Below are 17,387 nucleotides of genomic sequence, written 5' to 3' on the forward strand. Positions count from 1 at the left end.
ATGTGTACTGTATATTGTGAGTGGGTCCCTAAGCTCAGTAAGTGACAGCAGCACAGAGCATGTGCAGTGAATCAGCAGAAAAGAAGATGGGGACCTACTGGGGCATCTTTGGAGACACAGATCTTTACTGCTAAAGTGTTTTCCTTTACTGCTAAAGTGGTTGCCTTGGGCTGGTAGAGAAGCACAAAACATAATGTACATCATTTCTAGCTACTTCTTTAATTAGGCTTTAGTTCTCCTTTAATACAGCCTTAAGCTCAATGTAGTGCAATGACTAATATAGTGTGTGTGTGAGATATACTGCTCCATAAAACCTAGCTCCATCTGTGGGTAATGAACAACGTCAGTTTTATAAGGAATGGCTTTAGAAAAATGTCTTCTGCAAAGCTGGGTGAAAATTTTATGTTGTAATTATTCATAATATTTCATAGGCATCCCTTAGTTGCTGGTAACCCATTAAACAGAAAGGAAGCCCAGCTCCAGCATAGACACATGGGATTCATCTCCAGGGTGGGGGGTACAACAATGGTTCCTGATGTAAATCTGTTCCTAGGTTGCCTCTGCTGACGTGGGAACACAATGACACTGCCTGAGATCATTAGGAAGATATCGGCAAGATGTGGTGGGTTAAATCAATTTAAAGCCACAAATATTACCGTGGTGCATACAATGGCACACATAGCCTTACAGATCAATTCATTTACATCCAGGCATTAAAAAATTAATGTTAGAAAGATGATCTGCTTCCCATATATTGTGTCATTAACAGATTACTGCAAATGTAAAGCTTTCACATGGCCATAAATAACATGGTGTTACAGCCGCACAATACATTGGAGGCTTAAACGTCTCTACAGCGACATCTGCTGGTTATTACAATATATCAATTAAAAGATCTGCAATGCTATAGCCGACACAGACGCCTGCCTGACTACGGGCCAGGCCCAAACTGGCAATCTGTGGGTTCTGGCAAATGCCAGAGGGGCTGCTTTAAGATGCCATAGAAAGTGACTATTAGGTGGGCTGGTGGGCCTATGTTGGGAATGCCAGGGCCTATTATGAATCCCAGTCCGGTCCTGCTACATGCATACCTCCCAACTGTCCCTTTTTCGGAGGGACAGTCCCTCTTTTGACAGCTCAACCCGCAGTCCCTCATTTGTACTGGAAAGTCCCTCTTTTCTCTGCACTGAACAGCCAGAAAAAGAAACAAAGTTTCTCACTTAATTGGCTTTTAGCAGAGAGCCCAGAACAGCTAACAGGTGCAAATAAGATACTTTGTATCTTATTTTGAGACAAAAAAACACAGTTTAGATAAGGAGAAATATTTTCAAACTTTCATAACCTGCCAAATTTTGTAAAACAAACATGGTAATTAGGGTGTGTGGCCACAGAAAGGGGTGTGGTCAGAAATTTGCTGCGCTACGTGCGGGAAAAAATATGTTGTCCCTCTTTTTACTTCCAAAATGTTGGGAGGTATGTACATGCACTAAATAAACTGCCGGCGCTATAATGCGGTTCTGCTGAATTCACCCAACGCCGCAACTTTTCACCGCAGCTGGGAGAAGATATCGCAGGACAAAAAGAGCGATAAACGTTTGAAATCCATTAGCAGGCATGAAAACGGGGAGCACAAAAATGAAGTGAAATTAGATTCTATTTATATTTTTCACCAATTCATTTATTTTCTTTCTTTTAAAGCGCTATATTTTTCATCACTTACTTATAAAATTGTATTTGTTTTTTTGGCCGGGCTGCTGGTGCATGATCACAGTGACACCTAGTGGGGGGCTTCTCATGACTGACTGTCATCAAATTGTGACATTTTCATTTAAAACTCACTCGCCTTCACCAACAACCTCTCTGCCGCCCCACGGCCTCACATACCAACGCATTACATGAAGGAATAGCAGCAAACATAGAAATATCGGGGGGTCCTATATCACTGATAAGTGTGGCATTTAATTCCAAATTAAGCAAGGGTTTGTTTTATTTCATGTCAATCTGCTGTTTTGGTTCTGCATGTGACTCCCCCCTAAAGTTTTGCAGCCCCCAGATATTTCTCATACTTATATATGCAGCTCTCAATCCTCTGCACTTTTCACCTGGATTTTGATTTTTGTAGCATCAGCGACTGTCACATGGCTCTATGCAGACTAATTATAATCTAAAATATGAAAGGAGTTATTCAAGATATACATTTAGTCCAAAATGAACGCAAGAAATGTTAACCCTTTAAGTGCCTTACAGTGCCAACTCCATACATTTTATAGTTCCAGTTTCACCGCTGATCTTTGCCTCGCTCCTTTTTGAGTGGCAACATGCAGAATGGCATTGGGTTTTATTTTACACCTATATTCTACTTTGAGAATATAATGGCCCTTTAATCATATACTTATGAACTGAAAACGGTTGAATTCTCCTTTAAAGGGAACCTGTTGGGCAAAAATGTTATTCCCAACCAAAGGTGTGGGCTAATAGAGCTTCACTCTGGCTAATAGAGCTCGCACTCCTAACCCTAACAGTTTTTTTTTTTTTTTTTTAAAATGCCACCAGCCAGTGCTAGGCCACCAGCATCAGGAGGGAGCTCCCAGTACAAGCAGCCATGTTGGGGCACACACCCTGGGCTGGTGCTCCTATCAGCAGAAAACTGCACAGATCCGGGCTTCTGCCGGCGATCGACTTCTTTGCTGCTTCGTTCTTCAAATTGCCTGGAGCAGGTGCAGTAGAATTAAGTTTGGCTTTTCACTCTACTGCACATTCGCAGCTGGGAGAAGAAAGAAGAAGAAGGAAGACAAACTCTCCATGGTGCTCGCAGGAATAACCCCAGGCCAGGTGGGTAAATACAATCACTTGAGGGTGCATAACTTTTGCCACCCCTCCTTTAACTTATGCTGTTGCATAACCTGTGCCTTAGGCTGGCTACTCACAACCTTCCTTCTCCCATAGTTCTCCTATTGTGTTATAATCCCAAGCAAGGAGTGTGGCCTAAGGGCCCAAGGGTGTGGCCTGATGCTACTCACAGAATGTAGAAAATGATTCCACCGCCCAGGTATTCCCCAGGGAGACTAACAACACGCTTACCAAAGCTCCAGGAACCATCTGTGCAAAATATAGAGGGCATATGTGGGAAATAATCACCCTTAAATATGTACATTAGCATGCTGGATATTTTTTGAGTGTTCCATAGCCAAAGCAATTTCCGAGATCCTTCTCTTAGATCATTCTAGGTGATCTGTGTTTCAAAGGCAAAAGCACCCGAAATGCCATTAGTACATTTTGTTTTCCCATAACCAGCTGACCAGTGTAATCTGGAGCGTGTTTAATGGAACGTTAATAGTGTTAAATCAATTCCTCTTTTGTTTACAAATGTTACAGTTATCAGGATCACATAACCTGAAGTATGCAATGAGCAGGCGGGTGACATATTACCAGGAATGTCAGGGAAGCACATAAAAGAGAAGAGAAAACACCCACCGTTTGATATTTTTTAGTCATGGAGCATATGCCTTCCCTTAATCAGTAAAAAGTCATAAAATATTCAACGGCCGACAGTGCTACCGGATTGTTGGGCTGAAATATATTAGAAGAGCAGGTAAAATACAGAAAATGTACGGCCTCTCTCTGTAGCAAGCTGTTTGCCCTATAGAACATTGTAACATAGTACTTTAGGTTGAAAAAAGACCATCAAGTTCAACCTTTTAACTTTATACATATAACCTGCCTAACTGCCAGTTGATCCAGAGGAAGGTGTAAACCCCCATTTGAAGCCTCTTAAATTTGCCTCAAAGGGGGAAAAAATTCTTTCCTGACTTCTTTCCTGTTCATTTTAGATGAGCTGGGCTGTTTCCAACATTTGCCGAACATAGAGGCAAAGGGAAGATCCGAGTTACATTTCCTTTTAGAAGGAAGTACAAATACACAAAATACAAATGCAACCGACAAGCATTACGCATTCACGTACAGTTGTATTTATTGTAAAGAAGTACATGTGGAGACTATATACTATAATGATATAGGTAGGGTGCTCCAACTGGGGCCCAATTGTTTGTTTCCATGTAGAGCAGTCGGTGACTGTAGAGATTTGCATTGGATTATATTTTTGACTTTACATCCCCTTTACGGTTTCCAACTCCAGCTGCAGAGACAAAGATCATGGAGCCAGATTTAAACAGATAAACTGTAATTTTATTTGGAAGATTATTTTGCTGCAGCCACTGGTTTTGCAGAGGTAGAGAAAGTTTGTATTAAACAATACAAAAACTATAAAATCCACATTAGATTACATGACAACACATGACCCAGTGCAGTCTGTATATTCTGATTATTAATCAGTCTTGCTGTATCGGCTTCTGGCAGATATTATTTGACTTGTGCTGTTTTGGTAATTTATGACAATCCCTAAGCAGCTCAGACCACACTGAGCATGTGCACAGTCTTGGTCTTGCAAAGATGTTTAACAAAAATGGTGACCCCCTGTGGCCAACTTTAAAAGCATAAATTATTTGTTTGATTAGGCTTGTGGTGCAGTAAGTTTATGTTTATGTTTAGTATACAAAATACAGCATTTCTAGCCTTATTCTATTTTAGACTTTACTTCCCCTTTAAAACACACTGCCTGTATTTGACAGCATTGTAATGAAGGGCTGTGCAGGGGGAGGCATATAGACACCCCATTCCTGCCCCAAATTCATCCCCTAATTTGTGCAGCATTCAGACACACAAGTGAGTCAGTACAGTCAGGCACAGAGCACACTGGGCCCTGTACATAACACTTGCCCTATTAATAATGCATGGTAATACATAAATGCATGTAAATAGACTTTCTCACTTGTATATGAAAGAACATTTGCAGACAAGTCAGAATCCCAGTGCACAATACTCCATAGAAACAAATTGTAAGGAACTTACCCTGGTGGTCTAGCGGCAGCAGGGTCCACGCCGCGTCCTCGGCGTGGACACCCGTCACGTTGCTCCCTGCTCCATTCCTGGTTCCTCTAGGGCGCGCGCCGCGCGCGTGCATTATTTAAAGGCGCAGTCGCGGTGGCGTGATGATGCCAGCGCGCAATTGGCTCGAAATTCAAACAGTTAAAAGGGGAATTTGGTTTTCAGCAAATTGCCCGTTGTTAGGTTCAATTAGTTTGTTCCTGGGTGTTTGTTGTGTGAGATTCCTGTTTGATCTTCTGTGTATGACCCTTGCTTGCCTGCTTACTACTCTGACCTCTCCAATCCTGACCTTGCCTGCCTGAAACTACGTTGTTCTCTCCAAACCTGACCTTGCCTGCTTTCCGACTATTCTACGATCTCTAATCCTGATTCTGGCCTGTCTAACTATTCAAACTGCTTGTGCTGGCCCGGCCTGCCTGTTCCTGGTGGCTTCCTATCTTCCAGCATCCTTGAAAACAGTCGTGCCCCATTGCCTGCCAGAACTTATGCCTTGCACCTCTCGTTAAGTCCAGGTGGCATCTGAGTACGCCGAGGGCTCCTCCCGAGGCCAAAGGCGGTCACTTAACTGGTGAAGTACGAGCCGAGACCAGGGTGCTTGGCATCTGTTCTGGTGTAGGGTGCCGACCGTGACACAAATACTATCTCAATGCCGCTGTGACCCTCCAAATAGTTTTTATGAAGCCCGGTCGGTGCATGAGACCACCCTGACCTTTATAGTTTCCTTTTAACAGGCTCCAAACTGTGAACATATATAAATAAATGATGATGATGATGAACATGAGACTGCATACCAGATATATTGAAGAAGTTGACCTCTGCGTCTAGGGATTCATTTGACACTGAGAGGCCTATTTATCAAAGGTCTATTTCATGTGAATTTTTTTAATTGAAATATACCCACAATTCGACTGGGAGGTTATTTAAGAAAAAATTTCAATGTCTATTATTCGATCGAATGGTTCCGACCCGAAAGTTTGAATCGTATTTCATCAAGTTTTTCTCCCAAAAAGAAAAAACTGGCTATTAACATCTCCAAATGGCTCAATGGACCTCTGCCATTGACTTGTACATGAACTTGGCAGGTTTTAGGTGGTGAATATTCAAATTAGGACTGTTCCCATGGTCGAGGTGTGATAAATTGCCCATTCGAATTCACATTATACAGCGATAGGTGGATTAAAATTTAAATGTGTGAATTTTGACACTCAAAAATTCTAATTTGAATTTACTATTCGGCCCTTGATAAATTTGCCCCTGATTGTCACTGTAGTTGCTTGACTGGGGGGGGGCATTAGTACAGCTTTATATCTGAAACTAATACAAATATTTAAATACTTGTAACTTTGTGCAAGGATCGATATGTGTAAGGGCCCGAAGGCTACATCAGGACTTGCGGACCAAGGAGGAAACACCAGTCCAACGCAGTTCAAGGTATCCGATAAGGGTGAAGAAGAAGAGTAGTCAAGTCCAGGCAAATGGGTCAATGCAGGCAGAAACGTTCAAAGTCGAATAACAGGCTGAGGTCAAAAAACAGGAATCAGTAATATCAAGGAATAAGACGCACCCAGGAACACACGAAGTAGAACCTTTTATTGGGCAAGGTCTGCAATGTTCTGGCTTCTTTTATAGGTCTATTTGGCGCCAAACTGGCGTGATGATGTCGTGACGCTGGCGTCACAACGCTGCATCCATTCTGACGCACTGGCGTCAAGACGCTGCGCACGTTTAACGCATTGGTGTCAGAACGTGTCATGTGGGAGCCCTGGGCAGCGGCATCTTGGAGAAGAGGAGCGGAGCGGCGGTAAGTATTCCTTACAATATGGTTTTATGACGTATGAATAGTAACAAAGCACTTGCAATTCAATATCAAAGGCTGTCTCAATTCAACTGACTAAACTGTCTCACAAGAAGTATTTTCGCCAAAGATGATCACACTAAACCTTGGCAAAATAGATATTCTTGGCTGAATGATTGGTCCACGGATATATTCCTATACCAGCAACCAGGAATATACAGTGTCTGGGCACCAATCATTCAGTATTAGCATTATATATAAAGTGATATACATAAAAAAAGCAGTTGTTACTGTAAGTAATAAAAATTCATGTTATACAGGACTCCAGCTACTAGTGAATCACTGTTCACCAGGTATCCATTGCTGTTAAGGTGAAAATACAGTGCACTTAGATCTAGTAAGGTGCTTTGGACTCACCCAGCTAATCAAATGACCAGCAACAAACAGAACTCCCCTTGTACTTTAGCTGCTACATTTAGCAAACTATCCATTAGAAGATATACACCGCAATAAAGATAAGTGTACATACGCAACTGATAAAGGAAAAACGAAGGCTTTGACATTTAGTTGGTTCCAAGTAAATGCTATTATCCTCATACTTCAGCTGCTAAAGGGAAGATTGATTATAAATAGATAGGTTTTAGTAAGAGGGATGCAGTCATGATTTTAATGGTTTACTTTTTATTTCTAAATTACACTGCAAATAATTCCCTCTACTATTTAAGTATTATTCTTGAATCAACAAAAGTTATTTTTTTTAGCTGTAATATTGGTGTAGAGGTGCCATCTCAGTGCATTGTGCCCAATTCTAAGCATTGAGAAGGAGCCAGCACTTCAGGACGAAACTGTCATGACCTAGGCTGTATGCCCACCTAGTGGTAGAAATGAGAATAGCACCCAAGCAGAAAAAAGCAATGCAAACCAATCCTTTAGCAGTTGTTGATAGGCTGCTGATGGGCTGCTGGGCAGAGAAGGGAGGGGGTTGATATCACTCCAACTTGCAGTGTAGCAGTAAAGAGTGACTGAGGTTTATCAGAGCAAGTCACAGACCTGAAGGCACCTGGGAAACCGACAATATGTCTAGCCCCATGCAAAATTTCAAAATGAAATATAAAAAAAAAACTGCTCTTTCAAAAACTGGATTTCAGTACTATTGATGCATTTTAAGAAAAACAGGTTTTCCCATGACAGAATCCCTTTAAGATTAGTAAGGCTGCACTATAATAAGTTCTATAAAGCACTCGCTATTTGAATAAATATGTCATGGTCTTATTGTCTTTGGCAACAAATGGACTTCCCATTGGTTTATAAAACCAAGCCCTTCTAACTTGTCTATTGAAACCTTGAAACAAATGTAAATGTATTTTTTTAAAGCACTCTTCTGCTCAGTTTTCACTGCACTGCTAATGACTTGTTTTGGCCCAGCAGCACTTCCGAACGTTTCCCAATGTAAGTGCTTAGAACATGAAATAATACACAGAAGATGTCGGCACTCGAATGTTGTGTTTGAGACTCTGGGCCTCCAGCTCTGGGAACTGCATAAATATGTTTTCAGCTTGACGCCAAAATGTTCTTGGCAGAGACTACGGTTTGTTACCAAGGGGAAGGAAAAGCTATACGTAGCATAACAAAACTCCTTGCAAACTGTATATACACACGAAGGGTCGGACTGGAGCATTGGGGGCTCACCAAGGCTGCAAAACAAAGGGCCCTCCTGGCAGTCCCTGGGGGGGGCCCTACAGAGCTCCAAACCCCTGCAGTGTAACAACTTTCCTTTTTGGGGCAGCTGGGGGATCAGGTCTGGGCCGACGGGGGCCCATGCGGACCAGGGCACACCGTTTGTTTTCCCTGGTGTCCTGCTGGCCCAGTCTGACCTTGTATACACAGCAAAATGCTTCCTGTGAATTTAGTATGATTAAACAGACAGAGGTTTCTTTGCCTTACCCAAAAACAGTGGCGTTGTCTCTTCATTAGTGACTTCATTTGGATCAGCTCCAGCTTGTAACAGTATCTGTGCACATCTCACACTGCCACTCTTAGCAGCCAGATGCAGAGCAGATTCCCCTTCGAATGTCTTTGCTTTTATATATGACCTGGAAGGAGCTGATAGAATGAGAAAATGACGTATTAGTTGAAACTGGGGAGAAGCATAAGACGAGCTAATGAATACATCAGGGATATGGTTAATGTATCCAAAACAGCAGTCCAAGCATAAGACAGGTGTTGGATGGGGCCTCCTAGGGACCACCAGAGAAGCAGGCACAAGACCCCCACCAATCACCGCACCAGTGTTGTTAGTGGAGTACTGCAGGGCTCTGTACTAGGTCCCTTGCTTTTCAACTTGTTTATTAATGACCTGGAGGTGGGCATTGAAAGTCCTATTTCTATTTTTGCAGATGATACTAAATTGTGCAGAACTATAGGTTCCATGCAGGATGCTGGCACTTTGCAGACTGATTTGACTAAATTGGGAAACTGGGCAGCAAACTGGAAAATGAGGTTCAATGTTGATAAATGCAACCCCTTCAGACTAGAAGAAAATAACTTTTTCATTTGAAGCAACGTAGGTGGTTCTTCACAGTGAGGTCAGTGAGGTTGTGGAATGCAATGCCGGGTGATGTTGTGATGGCTGAATCAGTTAATGCCTTTAAGAATGGCTTGGATGATTTCTTGGACAGACATAATATCAAAGGTTATTGTGATACTAAACTCTATAGTTATGGGTATATATAAATGTATGTGAAAGTAGGGAGGAGTGTGTGTATGGATGCTGGGTTTTCATTTGGAGGGGTTGAACTTGATGGCTTCAACCTGATTTAATAATGGAACTAACTATGTAAAATCACATGTAGAAATGTGTTAAATGTGTAAGTATAATAACAAAAACCTATGGTGGAAATAAGTACAGGTATGGGATCGGTTATCCGGAAACCAGTTATCCAGAGATCTCAGTATTAAAGAAAGGCCATCTCCCATAGAATCTGTTTAATCCAAATAATCCAAGTTTTAAAAAAATATTTACTATATTTCTGTGTAATAATAAAACAGTAGATTGTACTTGATTCCAACTAAGATAGAATTAATCCTTATTGGAAGCAAAACCAGCCTATTGGGTTTATTTAATGTTTATATGATTTTCCAGGTATGAAGATCCAAATTATGGAACGATCTGTTATCAGGAAAACCCCAGGTACCAAGCATTCTGGATAAGAGGTCCCATACCAGTACAGGTTGATGGCAATTGCCCTTGGCTGGGCCCCCACCCCCAAAGGAGACCCTCTGATGCTGTGGCAAGCCAGCCTGACCCTCAGTGCACACAAAGCAAGAAGAGCCAAGCTTTTGAATGGGCAGATAAATGCTATGAATTACAGCCGGGGTAGGACACTGCACATGGAGATTCACATTGCAGCAGCCGGTGCATTTTTCCACGCTAGCAATAAATTAATAGCGCTTTTCATTGTCATATTACAATGATTAACTGCCCAGGCTTTATCTACTCTAGCCTTTCCCTCGGCCATCGCTCACACAGAAGGGTCCTTAATATTCCAGTCTTTTCAGAAGCTCATCCGGCATTTGTTTGATTGCAGCACTCACACCTAATGACCTTCTATTTTTTTTTAAGATTTCATATTTTCTTAAAGAGAATTTTACTTCTCGCCACATCATCTTGGAAAGTTGCGTATACTCTCCAGAAAAGTAGCAATTATTTTTCTTGTAGTCCTTCCATTTCGGTATAAAGATTCTAGTGGCAATGGCATATGCTACACAACTGTGCTAAAGGGAAACAAATGCCCTGGACAATTTTTTGTGTATTGCTGCATTACAGCTTTTCAGGACAAATTCCCATTTGCCAACAGCCCTATGTCATGAAAGAATCACCCCTGTCCATGACACATCTCATCTATGTTAAGTTCCTTAATCAGCTGCCAATGGCTGCCTGCAGTGTGGCACCCAAAAAGAGCTTATACATTACATTCTGAGGTTTATATGCCTCCTAAACCTGCTCAACCCCTGCCTGCATTCCCGGATCCTACCAGCCTATGCCCCCTGAACATAGTGTACCCTGCATCAACAGGCAGTGCTAGCTACAACTGCAGGAATGGGATCCAAAGCTCTAATTTACAGAAAGCCGTCTCCCATAGACTTAATTTTATCCAAATAATCCACATTTTTAAACGGAGTTCCTTTTTCTCTGTAATAATAAAACAATACCGCATACTTGATCCCAACTAAGATATAATTAATCCTTATTGGAAGCAAAACTAGCCTATTTGGTTTATTTAATGTTTACATGATTTTCTAGATGACGTAAGGCATGAAGATTCAAATTACGGAAAGATTCGTTATCCGGAATACCCCAGGTCCTGAATGTTCTGGATAACAGGTCCCATACCTGTACCTCTGAAATGGATAGTTTGAATTTTAGTCACTTGCAGTAGCGCTTGTCATCTATTGCTAGTAGCAATCCTTGTACCAGACACAGTACATAAACAAGCTAGTAGGATTGGCCAGATATGGGATGACTTTAACGTAGTTGGCCAGTTTAAATATTGCAATATATGGACAAACAATCCATGTTTTGTTTAAAGGGTAAGGCATTTTTTAGTAGCTGCAAGCACAAAATGTCTCAGTGTCTTAAATATATTGATAATGGGTTGAGTGCAGAGGACCTCTTGTATTTGTCTATTAACAAGCTAGGGTGGTGGCCATACCTAGATTTGGTCAGAAAATGTGGATGATGTTGATCCTACCTCTGTCCAAAGTCACTATTTTGTCTATTGATGCGGATGGAGAGTGCACTAGCACATGAGGAAGTGAGAGGAGCTTCAGTTTCTACTCAATCTCTGCCAGATCCCCCATATTACACAATAGGGGTCATTTATGAGTAAAACCGCTGCAGAGGTTGCACAAAATTCCATTTATTAAAGGTACCTGCGTCAAAAGCTGCTCAATGCACTTCCATATATTGGTGCAACTTGGTCCATTCTGCCTCATGCTCCGAATTGAGCCCATAGTGCATACAGGTCAACCACAGTGGCCTGCTTCGAACACAGAAGCAAACTTGCGCCTACACGAGCAGTCATTAAGGTGTTTGGCCAGCTTTACTCTTAAGTCAGCATGAATGGTATTCTAAGCCAAGGTCAAAACAAAGAGGCTCATCTGTTAATTGTGTATTATTCCTGATTACTTTAAACCGTAAAAATGTTGTAATTTGTTGTAAATCCATGAAAACTTGAATACAAAACTTTGCGATCTAAAAACTTCCAATGTCATGTAGAAATCAGTGGCAGCCGTCCCTTTTTAATTGTAACATATTTCTTTGATTCACGGTTTAAGAGCTTATTGGGTTTTTTTTCTTTTGTAAGTGCACAAAAATTCTTATGAAAAACGATTATTCCAAGGTTCTTGCATTTGTTTTCAGATTCGTTCAATGTTTTTACATGTTTATTGCCAACAGATTAGCCACAATAGTGCAAGCTAGAACGATATATTTATTCTGTAGAATGCTTTACCATACCTGTGTAATCAGCTCTAGAAACTCTCTTTGTGTTTAGGATAGCAGCTGCCATATTAGCTTGGTGTGACATCACTTCCTACCTGAGGAGGAGGGAGAAGTAATGGGAGAGAGAGGGAAGCAAACTGAGGAGCCTACGCTAGCCAGTGCCTTGGAGGTTTAAGCTAAAAGAAGGAAATCTGATACAGAAGCCCATGTGTACACAAGGAAATAAATGTTGTGTTTCTATTACCTTGAGGGTTTACTTGTGTATTTATATAGAACTTTCTGGTAAAGCTTACTTAGTTTTAAAATTTCCGTCTACTTTAAATTAATGCTGTCCTGTGGGTCTGTGACAAAATGACAACCAAAGACCCCAACACAAAATGTTATAAAGCTGATAAAGGATGCAGAGTATGCTGTTAATAAAGAATATCAGAATAATAATAAAGAAGCTAACCTGATCAAACCTAGGCAAAGCAATTGGAAATCTTGTTCAGTGAATCTATCAATTATTTGTGTTTACCTGAATTAATTAACAGCTGCAAGCACTGACTTGACTTGGAGTAGGCAGCTTCATGAACTGGCATCCATCCTCTGTTATCAGGCACATCCACGCTGCTTCCCTTCTTAATGAGCTTCTTCAAGGATTTCACATCTCCGGTCCGAGCGGCATGCCCAACTGAGGAGCATCTATCAGTGTAGGCCTCTGTAAAATCCATTGTCACCTGTGGACAAGAACAATATTATTTTAAACATTAAAAAAGTAATTTTTTCCAAAGAGAAGGGAGCTTATCCTGAGGCTTTGCCAGTGGGATTTTGGCCTTGGAAGATCTGCTACATCGCAATTACATTCTGTTATAATGAGAAACGAGCAAATAAACGTATTTGAAGCTGCTCACCATAATGTCTCCAAGGCAAGCACAAGCCGCTTAGCTTTCTTCAAAAGCCTAGAATATTTCGTTACTCCCTTTCAGTGCCCACAGGCATCGGAGCACGCATTTTCATACAGAATAAAGCATTAAGTGGGAATGTAGCCTTATGCAGACGTTGTTCCACACAAGTGGAAAAAGTATGTTTCACAAGAAAAACGGATACATTATTTTAAGACATCACTTTCTTGGGATGGCCCCCATGGAAGCCAGAGCAGCGGATGAAGGGCTCAGTTGAAAGATCAGTTAGGGTGGATTCTAGTTCTAAAGGTGGCCAAATGTTCCGCTACAAAAGGAGGGCTTGAAACTCAAATGCTCAAAAACTTAATGCACCAGGGTCATCTAAAAATTTCCAGTTTTGCAGTTGCACTTACTGGGCATCAGGCCCTGAATCGCCCCAGACAAATGTTATCTGAGCACAACTCAAAAATTCTGTGCTGCAACAGTGCTGCTCTGCCAACCCCTCACTGCTTCCAGTATACCAGGGCAGAGTACCTACATAGACACAGGTTATGGCCATCCAAATGTAGTCAAGGTTAATACCACCACCAAAAGTTCAAGTACAGTATATGGACAGGTGCAGTGGTGTAACTAGAGTGCGCTGGGCCCCTCCTGGAAAAAAATCTTCAGAGGGGCCCGGCACACTCCGATCCCAATCCTCCTACCCACTTCCCACCCTGCCTCCGCCCATGCACTAAATCTGCCCAGCCCACTCCCGACAGACTTGCGCCACCCTTCCTCCTCGGTAAGAGAGAGCGGCTGGGGAGGAGGGGTTTTTATTAGCCATGGAGGAAGCAGACCCCACAGTCCGGGCCCCCCTGCAGTGTCTGCTTCCTCTATAGTTACTCCACTGGGTATATGAATTTATAGAAGTTCACCGCTTACAGGTGCAAGGCAATTGCATATGTAGACATTCATATTACATATTACACTGGGGATGCACCAAATGCAGGATTCGGTTCGGAATTTGGCCAGGATTCAGCCTGGCAAAACCGTATCCGAAAAATCATGTGATCTATAGTCAAACACACAAGGACGTTGGAAGAAAGTTGCACACACAGTTCAATTTACCCCTTCCTTGCCCTAATTTGCATATGCGGGTTTGGATTCAGTTTAGTATTCGACGAGGTCGAATCTGTCATGAAGGATTCGGATTCTGCAATAGTGGCCACCCTGAAATAATAAATACAGTGAAACCGCAATTTTACATGCCCGGATTTTAAATTTTCCCTCATTTTACACTGTTGTTTTGTAGTCCCACCTATATATTAAGCATAATACAATTCCCTCATTTTACATTTTCCTGGATTTTACACAATTTATTTCTGGAAAACATAAAATGGGGGTTCTACTGTATACCACTAACTTATATGTGTGATATACAGTATAATGTGGCATAAATAGATAATTGGAGCGGTCGGACTAACCCAAGTTTCCAACAGGCTACCTGTTGCTGGTTTAAATGGAACATTGTTTCATATTCAGGTTTTATGCACAAGAGAGCAGGTGAGGGGTCAAACAGCTGATAAAATATGTGCGGAACATAGGAAAACCTTTTCCTGTGCATACAAGCAACTTCTACACAAAACAGTTTTCTCTGGATCAGGAATTTGTAGACATTTCACTTTTTACAAGTTTGACCCCTGTTCTTTGTCTTGGGGCCTGCTGTTTTACACGTCAGCTTTTTAGGTCTTGTGTTGACGATATATATATATATATTCCAGATCAGCCTTGATCACGACACATCTCTGAGCAAGAACATCTGTTCTGTTAGCAAAGACTAATTTTATTATGATTGTTCATAAAGTAATTTGGATTTATGGCCACCGATTATAAACATCATAACAAGTATCGTTTTTTCCCCACAAGCAGTTCCACAGAGAACAATATTATATATTACACTTGCGGCAGTTAATGGGAAATGAAAACAGAAGATGAAAATGGCTTATTTGGAAAGGATATAATCACAATAAAGTAATGTTTATGGCAAAAGCATTTATTTAGAAGACTGTATCATTATCATTCCAGTTTATATTTCGTTAAAGGGCTTGTTCACCTTCCAAACATGTTTTTCAGTTCAGTTGTTTTCAGATTATTCACCATAAACAAAGGCTTTTTTCAGTGCTTTCTATCTTTTATTTTTTACAGATTTCCCAAAATTTAACGGGGAACTAATGTGAAAATTTTAATTTTATCTACGCTTTATCACACTGAAATAAGAAACTTTATAATACACAAAAGCCATGAATATCTTGTAAATTATATCCTTATAAATGGTGAGTTCTGATGTCATCAGTTATAAACGGTGAGTTCTGATGTCAGTTCTGTCACATGACTCACTGAAACTTGTGCATTATAATAAATAAAGTAGCCCCAGTTGTAAAATATGAGGATATTAGAAGTTACCTCGGGTGTCCATGACCTGTATAAAAACATAACATAATATCGTGTTTTTATATGGTCAGCAAACTCCTCAGTAACTTTTAATATTCTTTTATTTTACAAGAGGGGGTACTTTATTCACTATATAAATACAATCAATTAAAAATTCTGTACCGTTTCTGAAATAATCAAGTTTATCTTCACTATTCCTCTCTCAGTGTCTGTTTCTCTTCATTCTGTCTTCATGCAGCAGTTGGGTGTCAGATATTCATTTATCGTTAGATCCAATATATCTTATAGGTTGGTCCTTTTGCCTAGAAGATGTATTAGAACTCACTCTATTAAAATCACCAGCCATAATGTCTCTCTACATGCAGGATTTGTGCAAAAGGCAGTTATTTTGTTAGATTTTGTTTGTACTGGATTCATTTATTTGATTGAGCTCTAATTCATCTGCTAGGAAAGGAAGCCCCCCCCTATAAGATATTTTGGATCATTCATCTGACACACAACACCTGAATGAAGAGAAACAGAACAGCAGAATATTTAATTGGTTAAATTAAATTACAATTTAAGTTTCTTATTTCATTCATTCTTATGATGAAGCTTGTATTAAATTTTCGTTTTCACAATAGTTCCCCTTTAAGTTTAATGTTCATGTGTCTAGTGTCTCAGTCTGGGAGCTCAGTGATCCAGGAGCAGATTCTGAACTGTTAAAAAATAGCTGTCCATATAGAAGCAGAATAATTGGAAATGCAATGTTTTGGCATTAAAAGGAAGAGACCACTCCAGCCTCACAATCGGACTGCAAAGCTATGACAGAAATAAGTTCATTTAGTAAACTAGACAAGTTTGGAGACTGCCCCTTTATCCCAGGATTCATATGCAACACACATAGAAGTAATAAGGCCATAAAGGACAAGAACCCTTAGAAGCTCCAACACAAGTTCACTTTGGTTCCTATGAAATAATGCCAAAGTAGGGAAATAGACACGTTCAAGATTTACAATAAAATACAGGAATATTTTAGTTGAAAGGGTTCAAATAGATTCTGAAGTTATAGGGTAATTAAAGTTACTATCGATACTAGTGAAATGTCACTAAAATCCAATTACATTAATATAATCTCAAAGACAAAACTAGAGCTAGATATCTATTTCATGAGGAAATGGACTAAACTTCGGTGAGAATTAAACTTGTTTAAGTGTTGACTGTGACTGGATCAGGACTGTGTGGATGTTTCCGGCAGGGGATGGGAAGAAGGGAGCAGATTTCTAGCTGAATTGGGAACTATTGGCAAAGAACAGGATTTTGGCTGAATGTGCAATGGATTTGGAATGTGCTGGGACAGGGAGGGAGAGAGGATATGTGCAACAATAGAACTTGGGATGAGTTAGGACAACGAGAGAGAGCAGGATTGTGGGATTTGGGATGAGCTGGAAGAGAAAAGGGAAAAAGCAGGATTGTGGATTTTTGTCCACCTGTTGGATTGTTCTTGGTAAAAACAATTTACCTACCTTCAGATACAAATCAATAATGTCTGCACCTTAAAGGGGTAGTTCACCTTTAACTTTTAGGGGCAGATTCACTAAGGTTCGAATGGTAAATTTGAATTCAATTTTTCACTTTTTTTTTTTGGTCAAAACTCACAATTTTCAAACTTAAAAGCACCAACTCAAATTTGAATGTGAGATTGATCACACCTCGTCCCTGGAACCAGTTCTAATTTGACTATTCTCCACCTAAAACCTGCCGAGTTCATGTAGAAGTCAATGGCAGAGGTCCCTTAAATTATAAAATTGTGGTGCGTCCAAAAAAAATTGACACGCAAAAGTTGAGG

General features: G+C 40.7%; 1 protein-coding gene across 2 annotated transcripts in view; it reads right to left on the reverse strand.

Moving 5' to 3' along the window:
• asb3.S (ankyrin repeat and SOCS box containing 3 S homeolog) overlaps positions 1-17,387 on the reverse strand; it is a 57,096-nt gene that overhangs the window by 37,386 nt on the left and 2,323 nt on the right. For both annotated transcript variants that reach the window (XM_018264391.2, NM_001091933.1), the window contains 2 exon segments: positions 12,760-12,961; positions 8,684-8,842 (listed from right to left, as the gene is read on the reverse strand). In XM_018264391.2, the coding sequence (XP_018119880.1) occupies positions 8,684-8,842; positions 12,760-12,955 (355 nt within the window). In that variant the 5' untranslated portion in view covers positions 12,956-12,961.

This window comes from Xenopus laevis, chromosome 5S (assembly GCF_017654675.1).
Source record: "Xenopus laevis strain J_2021 chromosome 5S, Xenopus_laevis_v10.1, whole genome shotgun sequence".
Taxonomy (NCBI): Eukaryota; Metazoa; Chordata; class Amphibia; order Anura; family Pipidae; genus Xenopus; species Xenopus laevis.